Source organism: Trichoderma harzianum (genome assembly GCF_003025095.1).
Source record: "Trichoderma harzianum CBS 226.95 unplaced genomic scaffold M431scaffold_13, whole genome shotgun sequence".
In the NCBI taxonomy this organism is placed as follows: domain Eukaryota; kingdom Fungi; phylum Ascomycota; class Sordariomycetes; order Hypocreales; family Hypocreaceae; genus Trichoderma; species Trichoderma harzianum.
In genome coordinates, this window is record NW_020209261.1 from 376,340 (window position 1) to 394,939 (window position 18,600).

Here is an 18,600-nt window from a genome sequence, read left to right on the forward strand (position 1 = left end):
TGTGAAGCGTTAAGAGGAAGAGGAAGAAGTAGTAGGACGGGGTGTTATCGGTTGAAAACCAAGGCGTTTATGACGTGGCCGGCGTGCCAGCCCTGAGCTTCGAGCGAAGAGTTTTCCTTGAGCATCTTGCCCATATATGCCAGGCGGATCTTCTTGTCTAGGGGAAGCTGTTGAGTTGCAAGTGTTAGCTGACCAATACAACAAGAAAACGATAACACGGCGACAAAAGCAAAGAGAAACTCACTGTTGACTGCTCTGTAATCTTCTTGATAACACTCCGCACGCTGTCTGTTTTGGCCACGGTGACTTTAATGTCCCGGCCCGTCTCGCTCAGCCGCGCGCGGAAAGTGACCATCTCCCGCTCGTCCAGCACTCCCTTGCCCTTTTCCTCCCTCCTCCTCTCGGCCTCTTCCGAGTCGGCGTCGTCATCATCCTCTCCGGCGGTTTCTTCGCCCGCAGTCGATCCGTCGCCCTTGGCATCCGGGTCTCGGTCATCCGCCAAGTTGTCCGGGTCTGCCACGACCCATTCGGGCAGCGCATACAAGTTGCCCAGAGCATCGTACGCACCATTCACAAGGTTGCCCGTCGGCAGGGAGATCTCGGCGGCCGTGAGAATGGTCTGGGCCGTGGCCAGGGCATTGTCCTCGTCCTGGGAATCTTCCGGGTTGGCCTCCCACAGGACCTGCAGCGCGGCATGCAGCGTCTGCCAGATCTCGGGCCGGCAGACGACTCTGGTATCGAAGAACTCGGCGCGCTCCTTGACGAGGTCACGGCGAGTCCACACTCGCTGGGTGGACGTCCATCGGTGGCGGCGCAGCGGCCTGTTGATGTGCTGGTCGAGAGGGCGAGGGTCCCGGCGGCGGCGGTGGTGGTGGCTCAGGGCGGCGGCTTGCGGGTTGCTGGATATGATTCCCTCGGGCAAGGTCAAGGGCGGCGGATTGATGGCGCGAGAGGAGGCATCGGGGACGCCTCCGGGATAGGGCGAGTTTGGACCCGCGGAACGAGAGAAGCAACAGCCCTGGAAGAGCGCATCGCGGTTAGTGATTTATAGTGAAGGCAGCAAATAGAGAAGAGGATATTTTGCGCACCATGATGTCGCCTTGGGTGACGGTTTGCTGAGCTTTGCCTTGCTTTGCTTGTGGCGTCTCAGCTCGCAACGCTTCGCAACGAGAGGGTGGATGGAGAGCTGGCCAACGCCATACCAGATCTGGCTGCGGATGCCAGACACCAGAGACACACAGAAGTTGGCCAGAGGGGAATAAGAATAGAAACAAAATAAAATTAAAAATAAGGAAAAGAAGCCAAGGCAAAAGGACCGAGCGAAGAGTAAACGGGAAACCTCAGCCTCTTTGAAGCCTTTTGGTTCTTGGTTCCAACTGCGGGACAAACGAAACGACCGGCCGGGTTGGAGCTTGCCGGGAAACGGCGCAGCTGACTGGCGCTACACCAGCGCAACTCTGTTGTGGCTGTGAGGGAGGGAAAAAAAGGCTATCTTTTTGGGCCAGGCCAGTGGGGGAAAAGCTTTTTGGGATGGATGTCGAGCCGAAGGTGTGTTGTGAGGTTTTTGGAGGAGAACTGACAGGACCGGGGTTCGGGGGAATAAAAGAGAGAGAGAGTGAGGTGAGAGTGACAATGACAAGGTATTAAACGCCGACGAGGTTGTGTATCTCCGGGTTATCTGCAGCGGATGTTGTGCAGTGTTAATGAATTGATGAATTAATTGCGATTGAATTAAATACTCTGTAGATAAGGTAGATGATTAAACGAGCTGGTGAATACGAGCAGACAGGACAAGACAGGACAAGACCAGAGAGAGAGAACCAAAGATGGCCATTTACACGTGCTGGCGGATGCGACAAATGAGATCCATCGATCCGCTGAAGCTACAAGCTGGGCCCCGTTTGTCAGCGAGCTCTAGGCGAGAAGACCCGCCATATCCGCCCACTGAACCGAACCGAACGCATCCACTGAAGCTTCAGGGCCAACAGAGCCTGGAAAGATGGCGCAGCGCTACTCGGCCAGATTCCATCCATCGCCTAGATAGAGGCTTCGTATGTATTACGAGTACATGGATTGAGTTGCTGATTCATCAAAGGACAAGGAAGGGACGCAAGCCATTGATGAGAGGCTGATGATGATGATGCTTCCATGCGTTCTGGTGGCGGCGCATGTCCATAATAAAAGCTTCCATGGTGGCCGCGTTGACGTAGTTGCTTCAATCTTACAGGTACAAAAGGGCGTTTACTACAGAATCAATCACTGAGGTGTTGCCTACTAATCTACATACTAGATGCAGTGCTAATGTAGTTCGTTTAGGAATCACCATCCATTCATTCTCATTGCACAGATAGACAGATTAGACTATCCAATACTCGTACAGCATCTGCGCGTAATTGACATGCACAACACAGACGCTTGCTCTCCCTTGCAGGTGGATCAGCAGCCAAGCAAAATTCATGAAAAATGATCCACCGGCAAGCAAGGCCTTGTCACCGAGCCCGTTTGCTCGTGCACTCACCGTGATTGATTTGGGTACCTCAGGTTCTCACCGAGGAGCTCCAGGTTAGGTCGAAACTGGACAGTGGCAATCTGCTGGCGATCCTCCATACTACTACATACCTTCATTCGATAATGCACAATCATCTTCATCCAATGCCTTGAACATCAGCCATCCATTATAGCGTCATTTATTCATTCGTTTTATCATCCATCTGCATCTCCAACACCGCATTCGCCTCCCACCACAAGTCAGAGGTCATGCTCAATGACCAACTCATCTTTTTCATGACAAGACACGAGATTTCACGAAGCATATCAATCAAGTGAAGAGAGCAACGAGACAACCCAACAGCCATGGAGGCCATCACAGGGCAACATTTCTTCTTCCACGACCAGCCGGTAAGCCGCGCAATGGCCATAAAAAAGAGACAAAAACCATCATCTCTCCGCCACTTCATCATAAGAAACCATCATCAAAGCATATTCTAACCAACAAGTCAGGAACACGCTGCCGAAAAAGACTCTTGCCACTTCTGCCAGCTCCGCGCCTTTCCCATTCACCAAACCACCCCCGTCACCATCGTCAATGCCAAGGACCAGGCCGTCATCCCGCCCAACTTCCGCTTCATAGACCGCATGGTCCTGGGCCAGGGCGTGGAGCCAGCTGAGGATAGTTTCCGCAGCGGATGCTCATGTGAAAGCGACAGCGAGTGCCAGTACATGGGATGTCTCTGCCTCGCCGACCTAGGGGAGGAAGAGGGCAGCAGCAGCGATGAAGACGAGGACATTCACGCGAATGGAGCCAATGGTGATGGACCAGAAGCAGGGCGGAAGGACAAGGTCAAGCAGAAGAGAAAGGCCTATGCCTATCACACCCACGGGGCTAAAGCAGGGCTTTTACGGTCCAAGATGCTCAACTCCAAGGAGCCGCTGTACGAGTGCCACGCGGGCTGCTCATGCTCCAAAGACTGCCCCAACAGGGTCGTCGAACGCGGGCGAACCATTCCGCTGCAAATCTTTCGTACCGACGACAGAGGATGGGGTGAGTCACTTTAGCTACTCACCAACAGCATCTTTCCTTTGAGCGTGTTCGCTAACCCCTCAACCAGGAGTCCGCACCCAAGTGGCCATCAAAAAGGGCCAGTTCGTCGACCGCTACCTCGGCGAAATCATCACCTCCGCCGAAGCCGACCGCCGCCGCGCCGCCTCCGCCGTCTCCAAGCGCAAGGACGTCTACCTCTTCGCCCTCGACAAGTTCACCCACCCGGAGTCGCTGGACCCGCGCCTCAAGGGCCCGCCGCTCGAGGTCGACGGCGAGTTCCTCTCGGGCCCGACGCGCTTCATCAACCACTCGTGCGAGCCCAACCTGCGCATCTTTGCGCGCGTGGGCGACCACGCTGACAAGCACATTCACGACCTTGCGCTGTTTGCGATTCGCGATATTCCGAGGGGGGAGGAGTTGACGTTTGATTATGTTGATGGGGTGACGGAGGATGGGGGCGGGATGGAGGGTGCGAGTGCGGGGGATATGGCAAAGTGTTTGTGCAAGAGCCGGAAATGTAGGGGATACTTGTGGTGAATCTGTCCATTTTTCCTTTCTCATCGCTTTTATTTCTTTATTTAAAGCTAAACACATAGGCAAATGTGCCTTTCCATCTGTGACGGATAGATATAGATACGCGGTGAATGTATCCCGTAGGGCATGGTCAACTTCTACACGAGGCCGAACAAAAGCAGCACAAGTATCCGTCCGTATCCTGAGATTTTCAACTATTAAAACGGCAATCTGCAGAATATTCTTGTTACGGGACACACGCCAATAATTAAAGTTCAGCGGGAGTTCCTGTTTGGCGGCATTAGTACGCCGTTGGCCTCAACATAACTCAACGCAACACAGCTCACCTCCCTACGACTTCTCCTCTTCGCATCTATTCACTACCTTCAAGGCGGAACAACGGGCAGCTTTATATCTTCACCTGGAGACCCGTTTGCAGCCAAGGCTACATGTCCAAAGCGTCTGTGTGCTTTACCGTCGCCGAACACGCAGGGTGTAGAGCATATGCCCGGATGCGGTCTCGCCATGTCTACGTCCACCTCCATGTGGCGGTTTCTTTACAGGAGTATAAAGTGAGCTAGGAGAAGCTTCACTTACATGTGGGAATAGAAATACAGAGTATAAAAGCTCTACATTTCTTACACAGTCTTACACAATGAGCACGCCACCTAGTAGCGACCGCATCTCTTCTTCGCCTCCTAGCCCTGTGGCTCTCACACTCCGCCGTCGAGAACGAGACGAGAGACGACGCCGGGAAGAGCAGTATTCGCACGGCCGGCCTCTTCCCTCGCAGAAGCTATGCGGCAATGAAGAGTGCGTGTTGCGCTGCTGCAACGTATTCAAGACGAGCCGCTTCTACCTGCCCGACTACCTCCTGGGTGACAAGGAACGAAGCGTGGACGATATTTTAGTAAAGGACATCCAGACGCATTTTGCGTACCTCGCAGCTACACGGATATGGCCCTCCATCGAAAAGCAGAGCGATGTGTTACTCAAAGCACAGTCGATTGAGGCCTTTGCTACCTCGCCACCCGTGAGAGCAGCGTATCTCGACTTTCGATATCTCTGCCAAAAGAACGACCTCAACTTTTCCATAGAGTCCCGCTTACGAGAAACGCTCTCCGTGACGATGCCTCGGTTCCGCAGCCTCATCGAGACGTTGGACACGGCAAGATTAGACGACGACTACACCGAGCTGGTCGTCCATCGTACGCTGCAGCCTCCTCACCAGGCTGACAAGGCAGTACAAACAGACAGGCCGCTGCCATGGACGCAGGAAGGGTGCGTGATGCGTTTCTTGCTGACGATTGAGCTCTGGCGATGCCACGACGAGAGATACATGCGACAACGCGGCTGGGCGTGGAAGCCGTGGATCGTGGCCGAGTTGCTTTCGGCGGTTCTTCTGCATTATTGGCTGCTGGACAGGGAGAAGTGCTTCGAGAGGGTGCCTTGCCGAGGTAGTGAGCAGTGTGACGAGGTCTGGCAGGATTGGCTGGACAAGTATCCGCTGCTGCTGGGCGACTCGAGTCATGACGATGATGAAGATGAGCCGGATCAAGGCGATAGCAAGAAGAGCCCGGATCTGGTGCCCAAACCAATTGGCCTCATTAAAGGTCTGGATCTGGAAAAGGACGTTGGATATGTTGGCGGCGTCGGGACGGCAGCTAGAGGGCCGTTATGGAGGGACATGAGGCAGAAGCACGGAGATGACGGGCTGCCACAGCATTGAGAGAGCCTTGGATATGCTGTAGTGCTTAGTTTTTGTTTGAGTACATATTTAGCGAATCGTGAGCCTTTTTTTTCTGTTTCATTAGTTTTCGCTGGCTGTGTTCGGCTATGAGGATAGAGGGAACTTTTGGATTGCCGAAAGGGACTGGAAACATGGAAAGCCGTGCCGTTTGCGGTGGTCTGTGTGTCTTGACTGAGAGCGGTAAAATCCGGGCAGCCGGTAATTGACGGCATTCAGAGCGTCACTAAAGAATAACAACAACAATACAATAATAATACCCTTTCATTTTTTGAAAATTCCGTTATCAGTTTGCATGAAGAAAGAATTCGGCAACGGACGCCGGGAAAAGGGATTTCGGCGTGAGTGGTATCGGTGGTCACACGATTGTTGGCGCACCGCCAGGGGAAATCAGGCGATGGGTATGCAACAGTGCAACCACAAAATAAGCAGCGGCAGACGAAAGAGACGGCCTCTGCCGACGATGACAAGGGCAAGTACCGAAGAGAGAGATGCTAGTTAGCTAGTTTGAGAGAGATTTTCAAAAGATGTGACAACACATGCATGATGCATACATGCAGCCAGTTTCAACTCCTACTCACTCATACATTCCAGCGGCTTACTCTCTCACCCTCACCATCACGAACAACGACTAAGACTCGGCCATGTAACATACACAAGTCCTGTATATTGCTCTCGTAAATGAAACAGCCTCTCATAACCTCGGACCAAGCTTGCAAGGCTCCCTCCTTACCCCACAAGGTCCGCCCATCAATGCCACCCTCCCCGCGTTCTCCCGTCGAATCGGACGCCGCGGCTAATTGGTCCCATCTCGCTCTAATGGTTCGACCAGTGGCTCTACTATACATCGAGGTATGGCCACCCCAAACCAAAAAAGAAACGCACATGCCACGCCAATGTGACGGAAGGGAAATTGGGGGGACATAGGACACAGTTTTAGTCCCCGGGGCACTTTCTCACATGATTTCTTGTTTTCTTGCGTGTAGTTAAGGAGGAGCTGAGCCACTCTCTCCCTTTTTTGAATATAGACCTGGTGGCGTAAGCTACGAAAATAAATTCGAGGTGTTTTAGACGAAGCTTCTCTTTACACACTGAAGCTGCTGCTGCAACCATCACCAACGTACCACATACAACACAATAACAACACCACATAATACGAGTAATACCTCGCTCGAACTGTTGCAAAAACACTCTCGCCTCTATTTCATAACTTAAATACTACGAACAAATATGAATTCGACAGTCAGAGGCTTCTCAACCGCCGCAAGAGTGCACCCGCCCTTTTTGCCACATCTCCGCCCATCGCCGCGCCGAGCCCCGATCCGACGCTGGTAAGCACTCTCTCTCTCACGTCCCCCATACCAACATCCCATATCAACAAAAAGACACCAACAAAACAAAACAAAAAAAAAAAAAAACCATAAAAAAATAATGCTAATAAATAATCCATCAAAAAGGCTAAAAACTGCCGCCGTCATCACCGCCGTCGGATACGCCTCAAAGACCTACTTCGACGCCACCCGCGCCCAGCGCCGCGAAACCGCCCTCGCCCTTGAACATGATTCTGCCGAGAGGCAGCGCATGATGGAGAATTTGTATGGTGGGCGGGAGAGCTTGGAGGATTTGGAGAAGGGCGTTGCTGAGTATGGCAAGCGGTAACTACTGAAGAAAAAAAAAACAACAACAAATGGGAAAAATTAAATAAGTTCAAGGGGGCGAGGGTGTTATTACACAAAAGCGGCGAGGGGATTTGCATCAGGGCTGAGGGTGCCCTTGAGCGAAGCATACATGGGAGTTTTATTATATACACTGGCTGGGCATTGCTATATTTCTTTTGTCTGATGGACTGAAAGGGAAATGGGGATTGGAGTTTTTGAGCCTGGCATTCATACATACCTATACATATACACATCCGCCGTGGCGGAGAAATTGAAGGCATATATGGCCTCATCGCCAACTTCATTACAGGTTCTCATCCTCGAATGCGAGTTTTTCCATACATTTTCTTTTCTCGTTAATACATAAACACAGGCGAGGCTCCATTCGCTGTGCATCGCAAACCTAGCACTTGAGGGCAAAGTTCCGCTATTCTTTGTTGACCGTTGCTAGCAGTAAGAACCGGTTTTAATGCTGCTCTCTCTCTCAGCTGCTCAGCTCACCCACCCGGGCTTGCCAATCCATGCCAGAAAATCATAATAGTCCTTCGCCAAACCCACTGCAGAAAGCGCAGCTTCATCTCCTCAATCCCTCATACTTCACTCCACCTTCGCAGTCAGCATTCACCGCGAGCAACAACAGATGCATGAAGCTCACCGTCTCATACCACCTTAGCAAAGTTTCCAACCCTCGTCTTCTCCTCATAAATATTTTCTCATGGACCACCGAGCTCTTTGCGCTTCATCTTGGATCTTGCAGACATGGCTTCCGACAACTTCCTCGCAAACCCTTTGGAAACTTGCGCCACAAATTTGGGCCTGTGCATCACCTCTTCCATATAGCCGTCCCAAGCCTCGTAAGAGATGCCTTCGACAAAATACTCAATAATGTGCTCCGAAAGGTCCTTTTGCAACGCATGGCCGTGCTCAAGTGCCTCATATCCGTCCGCAAAATCTCTCATTAGCGCCTTTTGCTGCTCCTCATCCGAGAACGAGCGAAACAAGGCACGGTGACCGTCTCCGATGCTCGTTTTGATGCATTTGAGCATAAATTCGCCCATCTGGGTGCTTAGAAACCGATCGCATAGCTTGTACACCTCTATATAGTCCCGGAGAGGCGTGCGCAGTGCCTTAGCCTCGGGATTCATAGAGGGGGCCGGGGGCGTGTGCGGCATGATGGATGAGTAGCTGTATGCTACGCCTAGGTAAAAGGCCAAGTACCGGGGCTCGATATCATCAAAGCGAACCACGCCATCCGACTCGGTGAATGGCTTGCTCAAGCAGGTTTCAAAGTATTCCGAATGCTGCTTGAGGACACTCGTGTGGACCTTGAATGTTTCGTTTTTGCAGATAATTTCAACTGATGGCTCGTCGGATCTGTGTTTGGTCCTTTAGTTAGTTTTAGCTGATAGTTGGGAAAGAGTGGCATAGGCAAGACTGCTTGTTTTGGAGACAGACGATAGGAGGAGGAATAGAAGGGGACAACGGCATCAGAGTCACCAAAACGATGCTAGGTGGGAAATGGAAACGGATACGTACGCGAGGAGCCAGGCGGTGCGATAATCAGCGAGGAGCACCGACGTGGTTCTATCATCGGACTGCGCGGCTCTCGGCCTCTTTCTCGCCGGCGCCATAGCAAGCAGCAGACGGCGTTAAATGCTATCGATGGGGTGGTATTTGCTATAGATGAAGAGATGGAATAGCTTGTGGTGGAGAGAGGTGCGTGACTCTTTGGTGGTGGGTGTGAGCCTTGGTGGGAGTGAAAGCTGAGATGTGTGCCTGAGTAAATTCTTAACCGCCTGGAGATATTTAATCCGCGGCCAGAGCGTTTCGGAGCTCAAACGGCCATCGTTGACTACCCCGTTACGAGGGTAAAGTGAATGGTTGATAATGGCCCCCCCACGGAGGGTGGTGGGTGAATCCCCTTTTGCTGGAGCTTCGATCGAGGCATTCCGGAGGGCCAGCTGGCTGACAGTTGTCAGAGAAACATGCCAGCTCACACACGTCTCTAACATAGTATCGTGGGCGTTTAAATAAAAACCACCACATTTCAGGGACCATGGCCTCCTTGGTGTGCTCCGCCATTACCGTGCCCTGACCTTGCGAATCACCACCTTGCTTCCCTCCAGGTCCCAGCCAACCCCGTCAGCCTGCTTCAGGTCCAACCACTTTGATCCCGTTGTCTTTTCCAAAAAATCCAATTCGACAGACAAATACGTTCTTCCAAAGCATTTGAGGGTGTGCATTCTCACATCCCCTTCCGCCCACTCCATAATCTTTGCCCGATGCCCATCTACACTCCGCTTCACTTTCTGAAACACGACATAGTTGTCGTGCGTCAATGCTGTGAGTGCCGCGTTTACTTTGGAGTCCTTCAACTCATATCTCTTTCGCAGAGCAAAGGCTTCTGCCAACTCCCCGCGTCGACAAGCCGTATCTAGTACCAGGTAGCCTACTACCTCTTGCAGTTCGACAGATGTGAGGGGCTGCTGCGGGTGAATCGAACGCAGCAGGTGAAGAATGGCTGGGTGATAGGATTCGGGATGTTTGACTAATATGGAGAGTCGAATGCAGAAAAGATAGGCCTGTGCAGCGAAATCATCAGCCCGCTTCGTGGCGACAATGCCCTCTCTAAGTTTTCGTAGAGCCGCCATGACATCGGACAGAGCCTTGGTGTTGGCAGGGTTCTGAAGCTTTTCATGATCGACTGTGGGTAGAACAGGTCGAGAGCTAGCGGGAGTCGAGCCTGGTTTTGATGATGATATTTCCAGTGACGAGAACCTCCGAAGGAGTTCGTCCCGCTGACCTGCATCGGAGCAAAACGTCATGTAGCGCTCCACTATCTTGGTGTAGTAGTTCTCTTGAGTCTTGAGGTCCAGTAACCTGGTATGTAGTGGTTAATAACATGACTTTGGTAGGTAGCACACGTATAAACCATCAATGAATTCACCTGGTGTCGCCCTTGGATGGGAGCCCGATGCTTTCCAAGGGGTCTTGCTCCACGGGCTTGAGGCGGCCCCACGGGCCCGATGAATTTCTACCGCCTCTATTCGGCATTATGAAATGGGCATGGATATGAACATGTATTTGCAGAGAGACAAGACAACTGGAAGTAAACCAAAGGCTTAGTAGACGTCGCTTACAGTGAGTGAGAAGTGCAAGTAAAACAAGGCGAGATGAAGTTCCCCGCCAGGGCAGCTGCAGGCAGTGGGGATTCAGGTTATCTAATCAGCACGCATTTGATACTGCGGGAGTGCAAGAGCAACCACGACGACGCTTCATGCTTGAGCCTAACAAATCTTGCAGAATATTAATGGAAAATGAACAATAAACGATAAAAATACAAATCACATGTAATGAACAGGGAGTACAATTATCATCATTCTTCATGGTGGGATTTGGTCATATAAATGTACAACTCTTACACATGAGGCTCCATCTCTTAAAGACTAGCTCATTGCCTATACCATGCATGATGCCCTGCACATTCACATCGATCCAGAGGTTGGTTGACATGCAGCACAGCTTATTAAATATGAAATATTCGAGACACCGTTTATTTGGCCCCAATTCGGCCAAGATGCCGTCGTCGTATCGGATTACCCCAACTGCCAAGAAGCTGCGGGAAACATCGGCAGAGAACCACTGCAGGGGCAAAATCATCGGCCGAGGCTATGTCTGCTCACACGATCAGTACCAAGGATTGAACGCATCAGCATTATGTACAAGTTTGTAAAAATTATCAAACTCCAATTTCCGGAAATGATGGTTAAATAAGCGGTGTATGCATTCCCGCACCCCGTGCACAGATCCATGTGGTCACTCTTATAGGAGTCCAGTTCTGAATGGCCTCCCGCGCCGGGCCGGCTCAAAAGTACCTGCATTGGAAGAAATCGGGACGGCAAGCCCCATCTCGAAATTACTAACTACTCCAAATACCCACAATCATGGCGATGCCATGCGGAGTACGAGAACAAGAGAGAAAGAGAAAGGGAGAGAAGAGCTATTGGAATGAGGTATGGTGCAAATTGTGTGCTTTGCTATATGCGTGGCCGTGCGTGAATAGGTAGACACGACACAGCAAATGCGTCTTGTTGAGCTCAACTTTGAACAAACCAATGCCAACAATTGACATCATACGTAAGTAAATAAGCATTGATGTAATTAAAAACAAGTGACTGGCTGGTCAACAAAGTCAAGTACAGCAAACCAATGAAACCGCCGCCATTCACTCCATAAGCAGCCTCGTCCCGCATGTTTCCGTGGCCTTCCCCGAAGCTTCGGCTACGACAGGAAGAAGCTTGCCGGCAAAGAGGAGCAGCTCTGAGGTCACACGATTTGGAGCTATTGCCAGCGCCCCGCCCGTCCCCTCTTAGTTTCTACATCTACATCAGATCTGCCATCGCCATCTCCAACTTCTTCTCTTCTCTTTTCTTCTTCTCCCTTCATCGTCATCCCTTGAGCCTCTGTGCCCGAACCAACGACTCCCAATTGCTTATCGCAGCAGCCCCCTGTAAGTCTCTCTCACAACGCCCCTGTTTTCGGCCCTGTTTTCTACCCTTTTTTTTGCCCCTCACACATCCCACGTTGCCCCTCCATCGGCGCATCAGCCCCACCATGATGTCTGTCTCAGCAGCTGCAAAATCGGCAGAGCATCCGTTGCGCGACAGGATATCGAATGATGGAGACAAGCTGGGAGAGGCAAGAATAGGGGTGATAAGGAGCACAATCGTCAATCCGAGACGGCGACCTGGTGATGGCGATTGCAATGGCCAGACCAGATGGCAATTGGACTGGACTGGACGACAGCACGCACGAGGCACATTACATCAAATGGCATGGAATGGAAACTCGCAGCCAATGATATCTCCACCTGTGACACGCTGATTGCGCTATCGACGAGCCGTGAGCCACTCAGGTCCGGCATTTGGAGCAAATCTCTCAGCTTGTCCCATCCGTCAACGGAGCTGCCCCTCCTTGGCCCTCATTATCGATAAACTCAGCCCGTCAATTACGCTGAGCCTTGTGGTTGAAAAACCCCGCGCTCTTACGAGTAGCAATTACCATCCAGCAATTCGCTTCCATTTTTTTCTCTTCCATTCTCATTTGATCCTTCACCGACCAAATCGTATTTATTAGGACGCCTCCATTGCTAACTTGTCCTCTCGCAACTTTTGCAGAACACAAATCCTTTACTCTCCTACGACCTTGCTTTAGTACAATTAACTCCAAATCCTCGCAAAAATGGGTGCTACCGAAGTCCTGAGCCGTAAGACCGGTGTCATCGTCGGCGATGACGTCCTGAGACTGTTCGAGTACGCTCGCGAGCACAAGTTTGCCATCCCCGCCATCGTAAGTTTGAAAACGAGTCTCTTTTAGCTCTCTATTAGAGGGATTTGCAGCTAACCAAGTGTCTAATTAGAACGTCACCTCCTCCTCCACCGTCGTTGCTTCTCTTGAGGCTGCCCGCGATGCCAAGTCTCCCATTATCCTGCAAATGTCCCAGGGTGGTGCCGCTTACTTCGCCGGAAAGGTATAAAAAAACCCTCATTGAATCTCTAGATTTCAACTGCGCGAACTCCAAGATGAAAACCGCTAACTCGCAATTAGGGTGTCGACAACGCTGACCAGGCTGCCTCCATCGCCGGTGCCATCGCCGGTGCCAACTACATCCGATCCATTGCCCCCGCCTACGGCATTCCCGTCGTCCTCCACACCGACCACTGCGCCAAGAAGCTCCTCCCTTGGCTCGATGGCATGCTGACTGCCGATGAGGCCTACTTCAAGGCCACCGGCGAGCCCCTTTTCTCTTCTCACATGATTGATCTATCCGAGGAGCCCGTTGACTGGAACATTGAGACCACCGCCAAGTACCTGAAGCGCGCTGCTCCCATGAAGCAGTGGCTCGAGATGGAGATTGGCATCACTGGTGGTGAGGAGGACGGTGTCAACAACGAGGATGTCGACAACAACTCCCTCTACACCCAGCCCGAGGACATCCTCAGCATCTACAACACCCTCTCTCCCATCTCCCCCTACTTCTCCATTGCCGCTGGCTTCGGCAACGTCCACGGTGTCTACAAGCCCGGCAACGTCAAGCTGCACCCCGAGCTGCTCGGCAAGCACCAGGCCCACGTCAAGGCTGCCATCAAGTCCGAGAACGACAAGCCCGTCTTCTTCGTCTTTCACGGTGGCTCTGGCTCCTCCAAGCAAGAGTACCTCGAGGCCATCAGCTACGGTGTCGTCAAGGTCAACATGGACACCGACATGCAGTTCGCCTACCTGTCCGGTATCCGTGACTACGTCCTCAACAAGAAGGACTACCTCCTGACTGCCATTGGCAACCCCGATGGTGACGACAAGCCCAACAAGAAGTTCTTTGACGTAAGTTATCCACTGCTACCTGCGAGACGATTCGTCGAGCCTAATGACTAACTGCCGTGTAGCCCCGTGTCTGGGTCCGTGAGGGTGAGAAGACCATGTCCAAGCGTGTCGCCGAGGCTCTCAAGGACTTCAACACTGCCAACCAGCTGTAAATGTCGTTTGCTTTGCTTAACAATGGGACATGGCTTTGAGAGTACATCGTGAGGACGAACCAAGCGTTCCGAATATTTTGTAGTAATCCTACCTACACCTCTAGAATACTCTACGTACCTATTGGTCTATTCAGAAGGAAAATGGGCACCGCAAACCGGCTTTTATGCGTTGGGAAAATGACGAAAAAAAGAAAGAAAGAAATGATACCAAAAAAAGTTGACAGAATTCAATGGTTGAAAATCCAAAAGAAAAAAAAAAGTAATTTTCATCTCTACATTAAAAATGTTTAACTCTCCCGTGAAAACCGTAGTGTACTCAAAAAGGTGGCTAGTGACCCATCCATCATGCCTCATTTATTCCCTTCCCCCCTTCACACAAAACACATCCAAAAAGGTCCCGTAATATTTCGCCCAAGACAACTGCGTTCTTGATTTAGCCCTCGCAGTGCCTTTTTTTCCCAATTGATGCCCTCTTTTGTTTTTTTGGTTGCATATATAAAAGTATATATAGAAATCGAAACGCGCCGTCTATTGTACCTTTGCTCATACGTCGAGTTTATTACTGACCCAAGAGCGTTGTTTCGATCTGCGCAACCTGCTCGTCGGTGAGCTGCTCGGCCTCTGCTTTGGCCGCCTTGGCGGCGTCGAATCTCCACAGGCCGCCCGTCTTGTCCTTGTCGCCGTCGAGGGGCACGCCGGCGGCCTTGCCCAGCAGCGCGAGGGTCTCGTCCTCCGCGACGTTGTTGAAGTACCTCCGCTCCCAGGGCTGGCCGTCGGCGGCCTCCTTGGAGCGCTGGGTTCGCTGGGCCTGCTCGATTTTGGTCTTCTCGACGGAGACGGCGTCCATGTCGCCCTTTTGAATGGCCTCGGCGACCTTGCTCCACGCGCGGCGGGACTCGAGGGGGTGCTGCTTGTCGAGGTCTGCGAGGGCGAGCTTGGTCTGCTCGGTGCCGGCGGCGTCGTAGGTGGACACGAGGGTGGACTTGGAGTTCTTCTTGGCGGGGCCCTGGTAGATTTCGAATTCCTTTGTCCACTGGCCGGTGACGTTGTAGAGGACGTCCTTTTCGTCGCCGGTGGGGAAGACGGAGGCGATGACTGTGTTCTTCTTACCGGACAGCCAGCCCTTTCCGCTGTAGTCGATCTTGGCGGTGTAGCCGCTGGAGCTGACGATTGTGCTGGAGCCGTCGAGCTCGACAAAGGGGGCGCCGAAGATGAGGCCCTCGATGTGGAGCGAGGGCAGGGTGATGAGGTAGCGCTCCAGCTGCTCCTTGTTCTCCCCGACGGGGACGGTGAGCACGGCGTGGCCAATCTGCTTGACGATGATTGTGCTCTTGAACGTGGCCTTTTGCGCGTTGTAACCCTCGAGCTGGATGCCCGTCTTGTCGTTGCGCACGCAGTAGGCCGTCGCGGGCGGGTGGTGGCTGACCTGCTCGGAGATGAGCGTCGTCTTGCCCGCCTCGTCGTTCCAGCTGCCGAGGAAGAGCTCGCCGAGGAAAGGGTTCAGGGGCTTCTTCTCGTTGCCAAACTGCTCGCTGCGGCTGGCGTACTGGTGCTTGAGGGTGGAGAGGAACCACTTGAGGACCAGCATGGCGCGCTTCGCGGGATCGGCCTCTGCGGCGGCGGCAGTGAGGATGGGCGGGTGGGTGGCCCAGTAGGAGGAGAACTCGGTGAGGGACTGGGACGAGAGGATGAAGGGAGGGGCGGTCAGGGAGGAGAGATCGCCATTGAAGGAGGCGATGGACTGCGGGTTTCGACGGTTAGAGGAGAGAGATTCTTTTGTTTGCGCAATTGAGGGTGTGATGGGGAGTTGGTAATTACCTTGAGGAAGGCCGACCAGCTGCCACTGTTTGCTTCCGCCATTTTGAAATGATGCTGTTTCTCGCTGAGGTTTGGTGAGGGTCAAGAGATGGGAGGAGAGGAAAAGTCGAAGATGCTGTTGGCTGTGCAGCGTGGGGTTGGTTTTCGACTTGTTGGACACAGGAGGCTTAAAGACGGAAAGCTAGTTGAGCGCTAGGCGGAGTTGATGATTGCGACTAAAAAGGATAAAATACTCGGTAGCTGGAGCAAGAGGAAGAAATACAGGAAATAGATGAGATGAAAGGAAAAAGAGGCAGCTAGAAGGGAGAAGAGGGAATGCGGACTTTGTCTCAAGAGGTTTTGAGATGAGCTCGTTGGGGTTGGAATTATTAAAGGAGGCAAGCCCACAATCCGGGTGTGTGCAGACAGGCCTGTTTTGGGACTAGCAAGTGATTGGGGTACGTTGTATATTTTTGGTTGACATGACACTCGAGATCAATGCTGTTCATGCAGCTGCTTGGATGCAGAAATACGGTATGGAATTACAGAGTAAAAGCAGGGATTGCGGGCGTTAAAGAGCATGCGTATTCCTCCATTGGAAGCTCGAGGCGTATCATTCAATGCAAGGAACCCTCCAGCAACGACATCATTGGGCCGAGGCGGCGAGAAGCAGAAGCAAAAGCTGCAAATGCCCTGGAAAACGCTGCTCCAGCACGTCACTGACTTTGGCCACGCGACAAGCCGCCATCGTCATCAGGGGAGATCGATGTACCGGACTGGGTGCGTGCCGTGTGGGGTGCGTACCGCAGCAAGGCAAGGGCAAGCGCTGGAGCGAGTTGCGATTGGGCGCGGGTTTAGTGGACATGTAGACTAACTCGTAGGGCCCTAAGCGTGCAGCTGGCTGGGGGGGCAGGGCAGGGCTGGGCGGAATACGAGTACGAGAGAGAGCGGTTCGGAGTTGGTGTCAGCTCGACTGCTTGTTTACTCCGGGAGGAGCTCCGGACTTTTTGCATGGGTGATGAATGGATTCAATGTAATGTTCTTTTGCAGCTATGAATGACACGAGATGATCATGCTTGACAAAGGACCCCTGAGAGAGTGTAAGATGCTTATTGTTGTGCCAAGGACCGACCCGTTGGTTGGCAGTTTGAGGCTGCCTCTTTTTTCAAATTAGCAAAGCTGCATGTACATGGTGGTACCTCAGCTCGATGTCTGTTGTCCAAATAGGAACTTGGAAGACTTGGCGGAAATGGGTTTCACAGCTGCCAGACCCCTGTTACAAAAGATTCCAAGGTTCCCAAAGCTGCGCCAACAATTTGCAGACTCGGTCCCAGTTTCGGTCATCTTCTGACACTCGCAGCAGAAGCCAGCTGAGGCCTCAAATCAACGTGATTTCATAACAAGGCAGTGCTTTCTTGATAAACGATGCTATTTCAAATTCACCCCGGCTTGAGAACCAAGGTGCAGCAGCGCTTTCAAACTTCAACGTAACCTCAGCCTGCTAGGTCGGCTAGTACCCGTGAGCTTTCAGGGTGCTCGCGTGAGCTTGTCTCAGCTGCTGCAGGGACGCAACTGGGACGGGCTGCACAGAAAATGTGATTGAGCCTGGGTTACAAGAATCCTACTTGAGCAGTCACATGGATAAATACAATGGCATTGAACTCTGCAATTCCCATAATCGATAATACTGTATTGATCTCAGATGCTCTCGGAACAAATCCATCTTCAATTCCATGTACCACCAAGTACCCCAGCGGCCCTCCCTGGCGGGTCTACGTTGGTCCGAAAATCGCCCCTGTTGTTCCGGCACGGCGCCGTCTCTTATTGAACTTTGGCCCCATCATGCCATCCGCCTTCGAGGTGCTCGCGTCACTCTCAACTCTCCGAGCCTCTCCATCCTCGCAGTGACATTTGCGACAGACGCACAGCCCAGCGAGCCGCGTCACCGCCTGAAACGCTTTGCCTAGGCCGTTCTTCTTCATTTCCCACATAGTGGCGGGAATCCTGTGGAAAGGCGCCACTCCAACAGCGGAAGCTGTGGGTGGCTCCAGTAAACCGGAGTCCATCATGTCGCAGCCTCCCGGACAGCCTCGCCTTTCACCTCAGTTTTGCTTCTCCTTTGGCACGCTTCGCGGTATGTAGACTCTTGGGGTGGCAATGTGGCTCGGCACTGTACTTATTATTGTTATTCAGATTTCCTGCGGCTGTCTCGATCGTCAATAGACGACTCCATCACTCAGAATCTCAATGCTCTGGTAACACCGGCTCGGACGGGCTTCGACCCTAGCTCAACTTCAAAACGTACCCCGCGATCCTTTGCCGAGCCGATCGACCCCGAAGCATGCCAGTCGTTCAAAGAGAAGGTCTTGTTTCCTTCGTGGAAGGCTAGAGCCGAAGTACTCAGCTATTGCGGGATCGTTGCCACCAGCCCGGACCCCGATGACCCCGAGGCTACTATTTTAGAACTGGAAAAGCAGAGAGACCGCGAGCGGATTGTTGACGAAAGACTGGATCCGTATTCAGGACGATTCTTCCCCCGAGAAGCTCGCACTCAGTCCCTTGCCCTCCTGATGCGACAGGAACGAGCCGTAGAGAACATTGTCCGCAGCAGGACTTGGGATGTCATCCAGGGAAGATGCGGTACCTCTAGCCAGAGCTGGCAAGATGCCATGAGCAATTGGGAGGCTGCACAGAAGCTCAACAAAGGTGATGGCAACCCGACTTCATCATGACACCGGATGTGACAAGAACCAGCACCAACTTGGGAGTATGGATTAATGATGCGGCATGTGCTTGTACGATTTTGAATGC

The 18,600-nt window shown here is 52.3% G+C and overlaps 9 protein-coding genes across 9 annotated transcripts; 5 read left to right on the forward strand and 4 right to left on the reverse strand.

Moving 5' to 3' along the window:
• Nucleotides 1–44: 44 nt before the first annotated feature.
• Nucleotides 45–1,091, reverse strand: M431DRAFT_485476 (hypothetical protein; the record flags this gene model as incomplete). The annotated part of the gene is made up of 3 exons (XM_024916285.1): nt 45–167; nt 245–1,018; nt 1,089–1,091. 3 exons carry the CDS (start codon nt 1,089–1,091, stop codon nt 45–47), a joined length of 900 nt encoding a protein of 299 aa, XP_024770443.1.
• Nucleotides 1,092–2,623: 1,532 nt separating this feature from the next.
• On the forward strand, nt 2,624–4,332 carry M431DRAFT_511681 (hypothetical protein). The gene is made up of 3 exons (XM_024919710.1): nt 2,624–2,898; nt 3,001–3,541; nt 3,609–4,332. The coding sequence occupies exons 1-3, from the start codon at nt 2,854–2,856 to the stop codon at nt 4,076–4,078; spliced, it is 1,056 nt and encodes a 351-aa protein (XP_024770444.1). The 5' UTR covers nt 2,624–2,853; the 3' UTR covers nt 4,079–4,332.
• A 377-nt stretch (nt 4,333–4,709) lies between these two features.
• On the forward strand, nt 4,710–5,783 carry M431DRAFT_94318 (hypothetical protein; the record flags this gene model as incomplete). The annotated part of the gene is made up of 1 exon (XM_024924573.1): nt 4,710–5,783. One exon carries the CDS (start codon nt 4,710–4,712, stop codon nt 5,781–5,783), a length of 1,074 nt encoding a protein of 357 aa, XP_024770445.1.
• A 1,248-nt stretch (nt 5,784–7,031) lies between these two features.
• M431DRAFT_485479 (hypothetical protein) lies at nt 7,032–7,460 on the forward strand (the record flags this gene model as incomplete). Its single annotated transcript, XM_024916286.1, has 2 exons — nt 7,032–7,132; nt 7,259–7,460. The coding sequence occupies 2 exons, from the start codon at nt 7,032–7,034 to the stop codon at nt 7,458–7,460; spliced, it is 303 nt and encodes a 100-aa protein (XP_024770446.1).
• A 712-nt stretch (nt 7,461–8,172) lies between these two features.
• M431DRAFT_8827 (hypothetical protein) lies at nt 8,173–9,090 on the reverse strand (the record flags this gene model as incomplete). Its single annotated transcript, XM_024923888.1, has 2 exons — nt 8,173–8,833; nt 8,996–9,090. 2 exons carry the CDS (start codon nt 9,088–9,090, stop codon nt 8,173–8,175), a joined length of 756 nt encoding a protein of 251 aa, XP_024770447.1.
• A 225-nt stretch (nt 9,091–9,315) lies between these two features.
• On the reverse strand, nt 9,316–10,600 carry M431DRAFT_245495 (hypothetical protein). Its single transcript, XM_024913743.1, has 2 exons — nt 10,407–10,600; nt 9,316–10,339 (listed from the first exon to the last, which is right to left on the reverse strand). Exons 1-2 carry the CDS (start codon nt 10,511–10,513, stop codon nt 9,541–9,543), a joined length of 906 nt encoding a protein of 301 aa, XP_024770448.1. The 5' UTR covers nt 10,514–10,600; the 3' UTR covers nt 9,316–9,540.
• A 2,100-nt stretch (nt 10,601–12,700) lies between these two features.
• On the forward strand, nt 12,701–13,992 carry M431DRAFT_94438 (hypothetical protein; the record flags this gene model as incomplete). Its single annotated transcript, XM_024924585.1, has 4 exons — nt 12,701–12,808; nt 12,879–12,989; nt 13,067–13,840; nt 13,903–13,992. The coding sequence occupies 4 exons, from the start codon at nt 12,701–12,703 to the stop codon at nt 13,990–13,992; spliced, it is 1,083 nt and encodes a 360-aa protein (XP_024770449.1).
• A 559-nt stretch (nt 13,993–14,551) lies between these two features.
• M431DRAFT_94490 (hypothetical protein) lies at nt 14,552–15,852 on the reverse strand (the record flags this gene model as incomplete). The annotated part of the gene is made up of 2 exons (XM_024924591.1): nt 14,552–15,733; nt 15,811–15,852. 2 exons carry the CDS (start codon nt 15,850–15,852, stop codon nt 14,552–14,554), a joined length of 1,224 nt encoding a protein of 407 aa, XP_024770450.1.
• A 2,004-nt stretch (nt 15,853–17,856) lies between these two features.
• Nucleotides 17,857–18,521, forward strand: M431DRAFT_8831 (hypothetical protein; the record flags this gene model as incomplete). The annotated part of the gene is made up of 2 exons (XM_024923893.1): nt 17,857–17,923; nt 17,983–18,521. 2 exons carry the CDS (start codon nt 17,857–17,859, stop codon nt 18,519–18,521), a joined length of 606 nt encoding a protein of 201 aa, XP_024770451.1.
• Between the last annotated feature and the right edge of the window lie 79 nt (nt 18,522–18,600).

Excerpts from the sequence above, each read along its gene's own strand:
- M431DRAFT_511681 (XM_024919710.1), top strand. The coding sequence starts at position 2,854 with ATGGAGGCCATCACAGGGCAACATTTCTTCTTCCACGACCAGCCG. Across the intron at positions 2,899-3,000 it reads TCTTCTTCCACGACCAGCCG|GAACACGCTGCCGAAAAAGA; the intron begins GTAAGCCGCGCA and ends CCAACAAGTCAG. Across the intron at positions 3,542-3,608 it reads TACCGACGACAGAGGATGGG|GAGTCCGCACCCAAGTGGCC; the intron begins GTGAGTCACTTT and ends CCCCTCAACCAG.
- M431DRAFT_245495 (XM_024913743.1), bottom strand. The coding sequence starts at position 10,513 with ATGCCGAATAGAGGCGGTAGAAATTCATCGGGCCCGTGGGGCCGCCTC. Across the intron at positions 10,340-10,406 it reads CCATCCAAGGGCGACACCAG|GTTACTGGACCTCAAGACTC; the intron begins GTGAATTCATTG and ends ACTACATACCAG.